Source organism: Prionailurus bengalensis, chromosome C1, assembly GCF_016509475.1.
Source record: "Prionailurus bengalensis isolate Pbe53 chromosome C1, Fcat_Pben_1.1_paternal_pri, whole genome shotgun sequence".
Taxonomy (NCBI): domain Eukaryota; kingdom Metazoa; phylum Chordata; class Mammalia; order Carnivora; family Felidae; genus Prionailurus; species Prionailurus bengalensis.
In genome coordinates, this window is record NC_057345.1 from 37,251,003 (window position 1) to 37,265,630 (window position 14,628).

The following is a 14,628-nucleotide window of genomic DNA, read 5'->3' on the forward strand; positions in this document are numbered from 1 at the left end:
GAAAAACATTCCGTGCTCATGGGTTGGAAGAATAAATATTGTCAAAATGTCAATACTACCCAAAGCTATCTACACATTCAATGCAATCCCAATCAAAATTGCACCAGCCTTCTTCTCAAAGCTAGAACAAACAATCCTAAAATTCATATGGAACCACAAAAGTCCCCGAATAGCCAAAGGAATTTTGAAGAAGAAGACCAAAGCAGGAGGCATCACAATCCCAGACTTTAACCTTTACTACAAAGCTGTAATCATCAAGACAGCAATGGTATTGGCACAAAAACAGACACATAGACCAGTGGAATAGAATAGAAACCCCAGAACTAGACCCACAAAAGTATGGCCAACTAATCTTTGACAAAGCAGGAAAGAACATCCAACGGAAAAAAGACAGTCTCTTTAACAAATGGTGCTGGGAGAACTGGACAGCAACATGCAGAAGGTTGAAACTAGACCACTTTCTGACACCATTCACAAAAATAAACTCAAAATGGATAAAGGACCTGAATGTGAGACAGGAAACCATCAAAACCCTAGAGGAGAAAGCAGGAAAAGACCTCTGTGACCTCAGCCACAGCAATTTCTTACTTGACACAACCCCAAAGGCAAGGGAATGAAAAGCAAAAATGAACTATTGGGACCTCATGAAGATAAAAAGCTTCTGCACAGCAAAGGAAACAACCAACAAAACTAAAAGGCAACCAATGGAATGGGAAAAGATATTTGCAAATGACATATCGGACAAAGGGCTAGTATCCAAAATCTATAAAGAGCTCACCAAACTCCACATCCGAAAAACAAATAATCCAGTGAAGAAATGGGCAGAAAACATGAATAGACACTTCTCTAAAGAAGACATCCGGATGGCCAATAGGCACGTGAAAAGATGCTCAACGTCGCTCCTCATCAGGGAAATACAAATCAAAACCACACTCAGATATCACCTCACGCCAGTCAGAGTGGCCAAAATGAACAAATCAGGAGACTATAGATGCTGGAGAGGATGTGGAGAAACGGGAACCCTCTTGCACTGTTGGTGGGAATGCAAACTGGTGCAGCCACTCTGGAAAACAGTGAGGAGGTTCCTCAAAAAATTGAAAATAGACCTACCCTATGACCCAGCAATAACACTGCTAGGAATTTACCCAAGGGATACAGGAGTACTGATGCATAGGGGCACTTGTACCCCAGTGTTTATAGCAGCATTCTCAACAATAGCCAAATTATGGAAAGAGCCTAAGTGTCCATCAACTGATGAATGGATAAAGAAATTGTGGTTGATATACACAATGGAGTACTACGTGGCAATGAGAAAGGATGAAATATGGCCCTTTGTAGCAATGTGGACAGAACTGGAGAGTGTTATGCTAAGTGAAATAAGCCATCCAGAGAAAGGCAGATAGCATTGTTTTCACTCTTATGTGAATCCTGAGAAACTTAACAGGAACCCATGGGGGAGGGGAAGGAAAAAAAAAAGAGAGAGAGAGAGATTAGAGTGGGAGAGAGCCAAGCATAAGAGACTCTTAAAAAATGAGAACAAACTGAGGGTTGATTGGGGGGTGGGAGGGAGGGGAGGTTGGGTGATGGGTATTGAAGAGGGCATCTTTTGGGATGAGCACTGGGTGTTGTATGGAACCAATTTGACAATAAATTTCATATATTTTAATTAATTAATTAATTAATGTTAAAAATTTTTAAAAAGAAATGTGGTTTATATATACAGTGGAATCCTACTTGGCAATGAGAAAGAATGAAGTCCTGCCATTTGCAACAACATGGATGGAACTCTAGGGTGTTTTGCTAAGTGAAATAAGTCCCTCAGAGAAAGATATCGTATGTTGTCACTCATACGTGGAACTGGAAAAACTTAACAGAAGACCATGGGGGAAGGGAAGGGGAAAAAATAGTTTCAAACAGAGAGGGAGGCAAACCCATAAGAGACTGTTAAATACAGAGAACAAACAGGGTTGATGGGGGTGGGGCGCTGGGGAGAGGGTGAAATGGGTGATGAGCATTGAGGAAGGCACTTGTTGGCATGAGCACTGGGTGTTGTATGTAAGCAATGAATCATGGGACTCTACCCCCAAAACCAAGAGCACATTGTATGCACTATATGTTAGCTAACTTGACGATAAATTATATATGAAAGAATTAAAGGAAAGCAGCCTCCATCTTCCATGACGGAAGGGGAGGTGAAAAGGCAGGGTTTGCCCCACTCTTCCAAGCTTGTGGGCAAAGCCTCAGGCCTCCCCTGTTCACACTCACTTTGGCAAAGAGGAGGATGTCTAGGAAATCCGAGTGCCTCTTGCTCCTGACCTTCTCCAGCTCTCCCTCTTCCTGCAGCTGACCCTCCATCAGCTGGATCACTCAGTCTGTCCCAGAACAGAGTCCCAGGCAGAGCTGAGAGCTCTGGGTGCCCAGACACAGCTACCCCCCTTGGCCCACCTGCCCCCAGCTGTCCCAGCCTGGGTGCCAGCTGGATCAGGAGGAGAGTGGTAATGGGTGTGCATGTCAGGGTGAGAGCTGTAGCACCATATGCTTGCGGTCAGGTCACCCCTCAACAGGACAGCCCAGGGAGGCTCTGCTTGAATGCTGCTGGCAGGGGGTCTCATTCAATCTTCACCCACGTGCTGACACATGTCAGCTCCTGCACAGCACTGGCATCCTAACACCTGCACCGGGGGGGGCACCCAGTGTGGGTGTGTCCCAGCCCCTGGAGCGGCCGTGGGGCAACAGGGCTCTGCCTGAGTGTTTGGGGCCAGTCCCTTTGGGATGTGTCCGATGAAGTGGGGGAGCTGCCCAGGGATCAGAGTCCAACCTGTGTGTTGGCAGGCCTGCTGGTTCCAGCAGCCTTCAGGCATCAGCTTGTTGATGATGCTATTCTGGTGGAAAGCATTCCTCTTTTGGGGGGTGGGAGGGAGTGGTAAGGTTTCTAACATCCCCAGTTGCCTGGAGGTAGGACTGGGAGATCCTGAATGGGGAGGATACAGAAGGGCCTTGATCGAAGGAGACATCTGCCCTGGAGTGGATTGGGCCTGTAGATGGAGGGTTCCTCAATCAGTGGGACAGGCAACCAGAGGCATTCACCATTACTGTCTTATGCCCTCGAGACCCTCAGTCCTTTATGAGTGATATGGACAGCCAGGCTTCTCCCTATGCCAGGGATCAGGGATCTGTGCCTAATGAAGGCTTGATGCGGGCTGGATTTGACTGTGGCGTGGGGCTTTCTGCAGAATGTGACTGTTTGAGCTGGGAAACACCCAAGCTGCCCTACCTACCTCTCAGGATAAGTCCACACCAGATGGTAGGAAATAGGACCTGGCAGCTGAGAATTTCACTGACCTGTCTGCTTGCTGGCTGCTGTGGTAGCTGAAGGCACACCTCCTAATGGTGTCCAAGGTCATTAAGTAGACATATCCAAAGTTCTCCACATATGAATTCAGTTTGATGAGGTCCTCCCATTTGTCCTGTGGTGGAGGGACCCATTAATCCTCTACTCCTCCAGAAGGCCCATGCTGACAAGGCTAGGCTCTCTCTCTGTCTCTCCAAATATTCTGATGACATGTCCTCTCTTTCTAAAGTGGATGTATTTTCAGCAAAGTAGGAACTTATAGCAAGTACGTGTTTGTAATGTGGTGAGTATTTTCTTGGGAATTTTTGTTGTATAATTAATCACAATCTCTTATAACTTAGGAGCAAGTGATGGTGCTAACCACCTTTTTGCAGACCAGAAAACTTTGTTTCCCAGGCACAAAGGGGAAATCTTTTCTGTCCTTTTGATCTAGAGACAAGAAACAAGTGAAGTCCCACATTAGAGAGCAAGTGTCAGGGGAGGAGAAAGGCTAAGAGGCCAGTACTGGTGTTCCTAAGGAAGGGATATCAGGGACCTAGAATCCTTTTGTTCAACAAAAGTCAGCTGAGTACAGTTAGTGAGAAATAGGGTCCTGCTCAGAGGCAATATTATGGCATGACCCAGCCCTGGTCTCCATTTCCTTCTATGGAATGTCTAAAACCCATGTAGCAGAAGTCTTCAGCGCTAGCCCAGAGCCCACCTCAGTGACATCCTGGGGTGTTCACCTGCCACTGAAGCTACCACTGCCCAGGCCAGCCAGGGCCACTTGTCCTGTCATCCAGGGAGATCAACTGCTTTTCCTGTCCAAACCAAAGACATGAAATGAGAGAAGGGACCCTGGATCCACCATGGCTCTCTTTTCTGTGGGCAATGAACACAGAGTGGAGGCAAGCTGGTGTCTGGGTACTTTTCTGTCCCATATACTCTTCAGGACCTCTGTCTCATAGTAAGGTATAAGTGCATGATTTCAGGAGCTATGCCTGATGGATGTCTCCAGGACACACCTGCCTGAAAGTGGACTCTGTGATCTGTGCTGTGGGTGTGAGTGTGCAAGTGAGTGAGGGCCGGACTTACCAGCACCATGCAGACACAGTCGGACATGAGCCCCACGTAGGGCTTCAGGATGTCATAGTGGAAGGCTGGGGTCAGCACCCACTAGTGCTGGAACCACCTCTGCCCTTTCAACAGGAGCAAACCGTACCCTGGGCCACAATGGGGGTGTGTGGGCGGAGGTACTCCCAAGAGTTGTCCAGGGAATGTAGGAAGAACACAAGGTGTGAGAAGAAGGGCATCTTGGGCAATGCAGGTAGGCCAGTGTATGTCGGGAAGGTGACTTCACAAATGCTGGCTCACAGCAAGTGGTCATGACAGCTGAGAGATCAAGGTGGAAACTGAGTGGGGTGCCAGTCCTAGAAGGACTATGGTGAAAAGTCAGGCTAAGATCATTCTATCACTGCAAAGTGATGTGGAAGAGGTTGAGCTGCAGGAGGGCTCTCCCCACCATAAGAAAGTGTTTTATCAGCAAGGATCGGAGAGAATGTGGCTCCATTTAGAGTTGAGGGGTGTGAGTGACTGTGGTGCCGGTCAGCTCTTGTTTAATCTGGGCCGAATGGGTAGGTGTTGGCAAACCTAACCAGAAGGTGGACTGTAGTCCTGGTTAAATGTACTTACCTATCCAGGGAGCCAGAAATCTGTAATACCTTGACACTTTGGATGAAAGTTAAGAGGGGCATTACAGGAAACTGGAGTGGAACAAGGAAGGCAGCTTGGGCAAGGCCATTGTCACTGGTCCCATCATGAGGATTGTCACCCGGCAGTTTGTGTCCAGCCACCTCCCACATGCCACCCAAACCCAATTCTCTTTCTTTCCTGATAGTCGTTGTGGGCTCAGGAGGTCAGACTCTATGTCCACAGCACAGCCCCCCGGGAACAGGTGGGTGGATTGGGCAAAAACAAAGGCTTTGTTTTGCTGCCAAAGAAAAACCAAATCTCGTTTTTTCTGTAAGTTGTGGTGGCTCGCCCATCCCATTACTCACCATAGACAACCGTCAGAGGTGCCAAAGCCAAGTCATCTTGTGTAGGAAATTGTCTTTCACTTCTGAAATCATTAAAGTTTGACTAAGAAAGGAAAGAAAGAATTCTAGAAGATGAGAAGGAAGGAAGGAGGGAAGGAAAGAAGGAAGGAACGAAGGAAGGAAGGGGAGGAGGGAGGGAAGAATAAGAAGAGGAGAGAAGAGAAGAGGAAGAGAAAAAGAAAAGAAAAGAGGAGAGAAGGGAAGGGAAAAGAAGGAAAAGAAGGAGAGGAGAGGAGAGGAGAGGAGAGGAGAGGAGAGGAGAGGATACTGTTTCAGAGTTCCGTTTCAGTAATTATTGGGCCTCATGCTGTCATGTGCACTGGGTGGATGCTTGGCAGAGGGTCAGGTGTTGATAGCTGACCCTCCAGTCTCTTCTGCAATTTCAAAGACCCAAGGGCATGTATCCAAGAGGCAAGAGCTGCTTCAACAGGTGTAAGGGTGTCTTCTCGCCAGATCACCCCAGGATCACATTCATGTAGTCAGGGTCATAGACCATGAGCTCCACCTATGTTCCCCACAGCCAGTGAGGACAGGCACATGGGAATTTCTCTACCCATTTCTGTAGGCATTGCAGATCATCTTCTTTTTGGAACTGTCACCAAAGGAAAGATAACTCAGTAAACCCTTTCCTCTGGCTCCAGGGTTAGAGTTGGGGTTAAGGGCTGGTGGACACAGGGAGAGAGTTCTGGATCTAGCTGCAGAATGAAGTGTTCAGAACTGTGTCTTATGTGGCACAAAAACCAGACACTCAGATCAACGGAACAGAATAAAGAACTCAGAAATGGACCCACAAACATATGGCCAACTAATCTTTGACAAAGCAGGAAAAAATATCCAATGGAATAAAGACAGCCTCTTCAGCAACTGGTGCTGGGAAAACTGGACAGCGACACGCAGAAAAAAGAACCTGGACCACTTTCTTACCTCATACATAAAAATAAACTCAAAATGGATGAAAGACCTAAATGTAACAGAGAAAGCTATCAAAATCCTTGAGGAGAAAGCAGGCAAAAACCTCTTTGACCTTGGCTGCAGCAACTTCTTACTCATCACGTCTCCAGAGGCAAGGGAAACAAAAACAAAAATGAACTATTGGGACCTCATCAAGATAAAAAGCTTCTGCACAGTGAAGGAACACTCAGCAAAACTAAAAGACAACAGACAGAATGGGAGACGATAGTTGCAAAGGACATATCGTATAAAAGGTTAGTATCCAAAATCTATAAAGAACTTAAACTCAACACCCAAAAACCAAATAATCCAGTGAAGAAATGGGCAAAAGACATGAATAGACACTTCTCCAAAGAAGACATTGGATGGCCAACCGACACATAAAAAAATGCTCAACATCACTCATCGTCCGGGAAGTACAAATCAAAACCACAATGAGATACCACCTCACACCTGTCAGAATGGCTAACATTAACAACTCAGACAACAACAGATGTGGGCAAGGATGTGGAGAAAGAGGATCTGTTTTGCATTGCTGGTGGGAATGCTAGCCGGTGCAGCCACTCTGGAAAACAACATGGAGGTTCCTCAAAAAATTAAAAATAGAACTACCCTACGACCCAGCAATTGCACTACTAGGTATTTATCCCACGGATACAGGTGTGCTGTTTCAAAGGGGCACATGCCCCTCAAAGTTTGTAGCTGCACTATCAACAATAGCCAAAGTATGGAAAGAGCCCAAATGTCCATCAATGGATGAATGGATAAAGAAGATGTGGTATATATACACAATGGAGTATTACTTGGCAACCAAAAAGAATGAAATCTTGCCATTTGCATCTACATGAATAGAACTAAAGGATATTATGCTAAGTGAAATTAGTCAGAGAAAGACAGATATCATATGATTTCACTCATCTGAGGACTTTAAGACACAGAACAGATGAACACAAGGGAAGGGAAACAAAAATAATATAAAAACAGGGAGGGGACAAAACATAAGAGACTCTTAAATACGGAGAACAAACAGAGGGTTCCTGGAGGGGTTGTGGGAGGGGGGATGGGCTAAATGGGTAAAGGTCATTAGGAATCTACTCCTGAAATCAATATTGCACTATATGCTAGCTAACTTGGATATAAATTAAAAAAAAAAAAAAAGAGCTGTGTCCTATGACCTGGCCTCTGATCCAGACACTGCTGGCTGTCCAAGGTTGGCCCTAAGGCCAGGTTCTGTCCTATTGTCAAGTAGAGTTAGGAGGCCTGACAATGATGTGCCTACAGAAACTTGTCGAGGATTGACTCCATGGTGTACAAAACTTTTGGAAGTCATTGGTACAACATTGGCATGAAAAATATATGACAACTTCTATCACTTGGTAACCAATTTGTCATATCATTATATTATTTGGAGCATGAAATGGTTTATATTTTAAAATTAAATTTATGTATTAACTTTAGTTTGCCATATTACTTTCAATAGTATCCAGCATGCATGTAAATGTTTGTTAGCATTGCATAGTGTTTGGGAGGTATATAGCTAAGTGAAAACTAAATAAATACAAAACTGTGTGCATGATGTAGTTTTACATATTGAATATGCACACAGTTGTTAAGTCTGGATATATAGAGATAAAAATGATACTGATCTATGGTTTTGATATTTGAGGGTTTTATCTCACTTTCACCTTGTAATAAAAAGAAACTTGTGTGAGCTTCCACCGTCTGCAGTAGTATCCTTCATCTCCTCAGTGGGGATTACAAAAGTCTTTGCTTTCTGACTTCGCTTTCTCTACTTTGCCTCCTGCCACACTGACCATTCCAGCAGCCCTGTTGCTCCTTCCCTGAAGATGCTGTTACTGTTGCTCCTCACACCTGCCCTGCAACACCTGCTTACATTTCCTGTCCTTTGTACACACTCTTTCCTCTACCTGGAGGGCCCTTCTACTTTGCCACAGAGCAACTGCCACTCCTCAGCTCTCAACACTCTGCTTTGCTCTCCACTTCTGGAATTCACATAGGCAATTGTTCCTGGACGTGTTCCCGTAGGCAACTCCCCTTATTTCTACCCCATCTATGTCACTCAAGCAACTCTCTGCTACATTGGCATCTAATTTCTGCCTGCTCCCCCCTGACAATCAGGATTTCCTAGTGCTGAGGTGACCTGTGCTACTGTAGGGCAGGTTCCTTCACTCAGCACATGTTACCGGAGCATTTACTATGTGCACGGCACTGGTTTAAACACTGAAGTTAGGATATAGCCATAGATCTTACCTGTTTGAAGCTTCTGCTGTACTTGAGGAGACAGACAGAGTAAGTGGCCATGACAGTAGATTATTAATGTGATAAAGGGAAACCCAAGTGTCTGGGGAAGCTTTGGGCACTCAGAATTGGACATTAGAAAGCCCTTCCTCATGCATTTGCTCATTCATCAAGTCATTGACCAACACCGTATTGGGTTACAAAGATGAATTAGAGGTGGTCTCTCCTACAAGGAGCTCACAACTCTGACACTGCAGACAAAAATAGTGGAGTCAGGTCAGCCCTGCTTTATTAGAAGGACAGTCCAGGGGAAAAAGAGTTGTCCTCTCCACTCTTGAGATGCCCAGAAAAACATCTTGGAGGCGGCTTGGGGATGGACTTTGGCAGATGGCCATATGAGGGACAATATCTATCCAGGGAGAAGGGAAAGTGTGAGCAGAGCCATTGAAGGGGAATGCACAGGCAGGGGGAGACAATGAATGACTAGGGTACAGGAGGAGGTTAGGAAGGAGAAGGGAGAGAGCAGTGTTGGAGCACCAATACGGCATAGGAGCTGTTTCCAGTTCTCCACTTTATGGTCAAGCCACTAGAATGAAGGTGACTCCTTCTCTAAGGAAAGGCAGACATCAGACTCCTACCATTGAACAATCCACAAAACCTTGTTGAGACCCTCACCATGTGGGTCGTTCCTTTGCTCTGGGCACCCTTCACCACCAGCCAGTGCTGTCAGTGCTGGGTGGGTATTGCTGCTCTTGCTGGCCCAGGCTGCCCTCCCATCTCTGGTCCAGCCCCTTCCTACCTCCTGGATGTGCCCAAAGAGCCAGTGGGAAGGAGGGGACGGGAAGCACTAGACCGCTTTGAGCAGCCACTGCCTGGGCAGGTAGAGCTTTGCTGCCTTGAGTAACAGCAGAGCCAGGCTTAGCAGAGAGGCCACCGGCAGGAGCCCAGAGACACTGCCCAGGGGTCTGGTGAGACTCAGCATAGAGACACTCATGGTGCAGGGACTGCTGGATTGCTGGCTGTTCCTGTCTGTCCCTGACAATGTCTGTCTTCCCCTGAGCACCCCAGCCCCATCACTGCAGGGAGGATTGCCCTGCCCACCTGGAGGGAGGGCAAAGGGAGAGGGCAGAGCTTTGACAGAGCTTTCAGAGTTCATTCACTGTGAGGATCCACCTTGGGAAACAGTGGGAGGAAAGCTTTCTCAGCAGACAGTGACGGTGGCTGGCAAACTCCCACTTGCCCTTCTCCCAATTAGTCATCCAATATTTCAGGAGCACCTCCTAAGTGTCAGGTGTACTAAGTGCCACAACACAGCTGCTTGAAAACAGACATGAGCCCTGACAGCAATAAGAGCACAGTCCAGTTACCAAGTTGAGAATGTGTGCCTTGGTTGGATTATCCCTTTTCAGAGAGCAGTCTTACAGGGGGCTAATGTGAGATGGCCACAGGAGAACCACTATCAAGAGCGTCAGCTGAGATTAGAATCAGGGGTTCTCCCGACCACTTGCCTCATCTGCCTCAGCAATGTTCCCCATGCTTGTCACTGTCTACCCACCAGTTTTGCCTGGGGCTGACTGTGCTGGCAGACAGAGCACCGGCCTTAGACTCAGATGCCCAACCCTAGGGCACACTCATGATCTAGGAAGCCAGTGACTTAGACTCCCTGAACTTCAGTTTCTCCTTCTGTAATGTGGCATAATCGTCCCTTTCCCAAGTTGCTCCCAGGAATGCACATTCATGCAGTCACTCATGCACTCAGCCAATGTTCTTGAGCTCACAGTCTAAAGGGTAAAAGTAGAGAACTAACATTATAGGAAAACACAATAAAGCCTGTACTGAAAGAGTGAAGTGTAGGCCGGGCCCCACGAGGGAAGGAGAAAACAAAACAGGAGAGTGGGAGCTTTAAGGGTAAATAGGAGTTCACCAGGTGGAGTGCTAGAGAAGGGGATGGGCGCTAAAGGCTCATGGAGAGCCTATGAAAGCATATCTGATGGGGACAACTTAATCTCTTACTTGTTCCTGATTCTCTTCCCCAAAGTCAACTCTAGGCCCAAAATTCAGAAAAATAAAAACAAAATATCTTCATGAGGATTTCTTTAGAAGGTACCTCCATGAGTCCCCCTTTCCTTCTGCCCTGTTCCTCACCCATCTCACTAACTCCAAAGTCCTTCTCTTTTGCCCAACCTCGTGACAGGAGATTCATTACACAACACACAGCACTGAACTTCTTAGCTCTCTCCCTTAAATCTGGGCTGCTGTCCAAACCCAGGGAGAGGTAACCACTTTACCCATTCCTCTCAACCTTGTCCCAGTTCTCTGTTTACTTCCCATCTCTCTCTGATCCCGGCCCAGAGAATTTGACCCTATTCCTTCCCTTACTTGGCCCTGCACCAGCTTTGCACCTAGCATACCAGGAACTCTTGTGGAGGGAGGTTGGAAGTGGGATACTTGGGGTGGAATTCTGGGCGTCACTCTGTCTTTCCTCCCCGAATCCTCGATTTCCTCTATATAGTTGGGTGCATATACTTGTAAATAGCTAACATTTAGTGAGTGCTTACCATGCTCTAGGCACTGAGCAAAGAACGTTATATATTTAAACGCACAACTACTCTAACACAGTTTTTTTTAATGTTTATTTATTTTTGAAAGAGAGAGAGACAGAGACAGAGAGAGAGAAAGCCAGGGCGGGGGAGGCAGAGAAAATGGGAGACAGGATTGGAAGTGTGATCTGCTCTGACAGTAGAGAGCCCGATGTGGGCTTCAAATTCACGAAACATGAGATCATGATCTGAGCCACAGTCAGATGCTTAACCAGCTGAGCAACCCAGGTGCCCCAACCCGTAACAGATTTTTTCAAATAAATCTCAAAATCTGAACGAGAACACCAAGGCACCCAGAGCTTAGTTGCCTTTCCAGGGTCAATATACTGGTAAGAGGGAGAGCCAGTGTTCAAAGCCAGGCAGTCTGGCCAGTCCCTTAAGGGGCTAAGTTTATGTCATTTGGGAAACCAGCAAGACAAAACAGTACAGGACAGACCAGCGCACAGGAAGACTAACGACAGGAGAGGCCAGACAGGCTAGAGGACAGGTGCGTAATCGAGAGTTACACGCCCAGTCAGGGCTACAGCCAAGTAGGAGGAGGGTAACAGAAAACTAGTAGGAGTCTTGGAAAAGGGTGAGACAGAGAAGGGCAGACAGTCTGATGGGAAAGAGGGGGAGATCATGGAGGTTGTGAGGGAGGCAGACACAGGGGACGGGAGACACAGACAGGAGACAGGATGGCAGGCAGGAGGTTCTAGGGCTCATCCTTGTCTGCACAGATTTTAGAGGAGCTTCCTGAGATGCAGGTGGATCCCATTCTTGGACCTCAACACAATTCTTGGCCAGGGAACAGGGACCCTGGAAGGATCTGGTGCCAGCTCAAAGCGGAGCAGGGTCAGGGCCACCGCCACCTTCATCTCGTTCATGGCAAACTGCTTCCCGATGCAGTTCCTGGGTCAGGGAGGGAAAAGGAAATGAGAAGTGGCCTCAATCCCCTTGCTGGGAACAGCACATGCAGGGCCCTCCTGCATGGGCCCGGCCCCAATCCCTTTCCTTCCCGGACACACACACATCTCGACCCAAGCCTTGCTTCACACTCTGCCCCTGACCTTTGACAAAGCCGACAGTCTTCCAGGACTAACTCCTACTCCTACCTCTGCTGTCAGCAGGCCTAAGATCCTTTTACAAGAGGGTCACCTCCCTGAGCCGCACAGGCAAGTAATGTGATTTCTGGCAGTGTTGTCTGGCCCTCTTCTGTCTCCACTGGCAGCCACACATCTTCCACCAACATCTAAGAGGAAGGACTCATTCCCAGGGAGAAACCAAATCCTAGAGCCAATACCTGCAAACATAATCGGCTCTAAGCCCGTTCTGTGAAAGTGGATTCGCTATTTGAAGAATTGATAGATTTATGTATTCAGAAAAAAACTTGTTTCTAGTAACTCTTGGAAAGTTTCCTGAAGTTACTCTTTAGAGGACAATTTCAGCAGCATCGGAGGATTTCACAGCAGCCACTCTGGAGAACAGTCACCCAACTCCACGGCCCCTTCAAGTCTGCTTTATGTTTTATACTCCAGGAAACTTTCAAATACCATGTGTCATGTATGAAACAGAGGCTTTTCTCTCAAAAGCAGTTTAATGTCTTCATTTGCATACATTTGCCCACTCAGCGTTGGACTGAGTGTAATGTTAATGTGTGTAGAGCCCAGACCATATATACTGATTTGACAACTGGGAAAATTGTCAAGTACATGACCATTACCATGTATTCAAGAATTCTTGTGGGTAGATGCAAACATAACAGCCACACAGATTAGTCGAATACTTCACGAAACCCTTAAGAGGCTACAGTCACCATCCCCACGTATGACTTAAATATTTGAGATATGCAAGGCAGCTGAGAATGGACACACAGGCAAAGAAGTCAGTGGTTCAGTGCGGGGACAGAATGGCGAGCTGAGTAGGAAAGGCTGGCTTGAGAATGTGCACAAAAGAAGTCTATTGATTCCATCCAGACTTTGAAATCAACAGCAGTTGAAAATTAACATGTGAGAAAATCTATTGTGCAAAGTCCTACTCATACAGTGAATCAAATACCAGAATGCAGTGAGCTTTGGATCAGCCACTGACACTGAATTGTAGCTACAGGTTAGGTATGAGCGATGGGTCAAAGTCTCCAGGTCATGTGGTGCTTACCAACTTTCTTTTGTAAATAGACAGGGATGCACCTTTTTCCTAGCACAGAGACACGCAACGGCATATCTGTAGGCACCCATATTAACATAGGAAGTCACAAACATCAGGTGTATACCCAGAAAACAGCCCCCAATCCCATCTTGGTACAAGTAACTCACCTTGCTCCTCCTGAGAAGGGCAAGAAAGCATGGCTGTGTCGGGCAGAACCCGGTGCAAACCGTGAAGGGTCAAACTCCTGCAGAGGGAGCACCAGGACTAGGACAGGTGTGGTCAAGCCCCTCCTTCCTATCAACCAGCCACCAGATGGACCACCCAGAGATGGGACAGGAGGATGCATTGGTCTGGAGAGCTCATCCCAGCCCCTCCTCCCAAGGCCATCATACCTCTGGGTTTGGCCACACATTCGGGTTGTGGTGAAGGGCATAAATGGAGAGGGACACCTGGAATCCTGTGGGAGACAAGAGAGAAGACGGATCATATCCATGCCACGAGGAGTCATGTGCATGCACAAACAGCCTGGAAGCCACAGTGAAAGCCACTGCTCATCATTGTGAGTGGAATGACTGTGTTGCAAGAGAGATGGGGTGGACCAGGAAAGCACCCGTACACTCATTACTAGAGAACCATGCCTGGGCTGAGAAATAGGAAAGAACAGGAGGCTTACTTTTTGGAACAACTCAAGTGACAGAAAACTCACATTTATCAAGTAGCATCCATAGGCCCTTGGGTAATATGCACGAACTCATTCAATCCTCACAACAACCCTCCGGTGAAGGCACTCATGTCCCCATTGTCCATATCAGGCACCTAGAGTCTCAGAGAGGCTAAGCTACTTGCCTATATCCACACAGCTAGGGTGTGGCAGGCCTGGAGTTCAGATCAGAGGTGAGCCAACGGTGGCCTCCAACCATGGCTGGATTCTCAGATCTGGTCATCAGGTACTCTCTGCCACCAATCTGAGGGCTCCCCACTGACTGGACTGTCAAAATAATGACAGTGGATTCCCTGATCTGCTTCAATGACTCGACCCCACAGGGAAGGAAAAACAGCTCTGTCTGGCCCAGAGGGATTTTCTCTCTAGCCATCAAATCTCTGGATATTAGAAGTTTATGCTAATTTTGAAGCCCCTTGCTGAAGTCAACACCTCCTTTTAGAGAAGATGCAATGTATTGAGTCGTTTTTATTTTAACTGATATGTATATAGTTGTTTGCATTTGTCACAAAAGGGTTATCCAAATGTCATGTCAAATCTTCA

The 14,628-nt window shown here is 46.9% G+C and overlaps 1 protein-coding gene across 2 annotated transcripts in view; it reads right to left on the minus strand.

Annotated features, from left to right (window-relative positions):
- LOC122480462 (cytochrome P450 4A11-like) overlaps positions 1-14,628 on the minus strand; it is a 32,888-nt gene that overhangs the window by 9,818 nt on the left and 8,442 nt on the right. Inside the window, exons 10-12 of one of the 2 annotated variants that reach the window (XM_043574897.1) lie at positions 13,757-13,821; positions 13,532-13,608; positions 11,252-12,128 (exon numbers count right to left, since the gene is read on the minus strand). In XM_043574897.1, the coding sequence (XP_043430832.1) occupies positions 11,960-12,128; positions 13,532-13,608; positions 13,757-13,821 (311 nt within the window). In that variant the 3' untranslated portion in view covers positions 11,252-11,959. Of the gene's footprint in view, positions 1-11,251; positions 12,129-13,531; positions 13,609-13,756; positions 13,822-14,628 lie in introns of those variants that run through there. The other variant, XM_043574899.1, reaches the window with a different exon arrangement.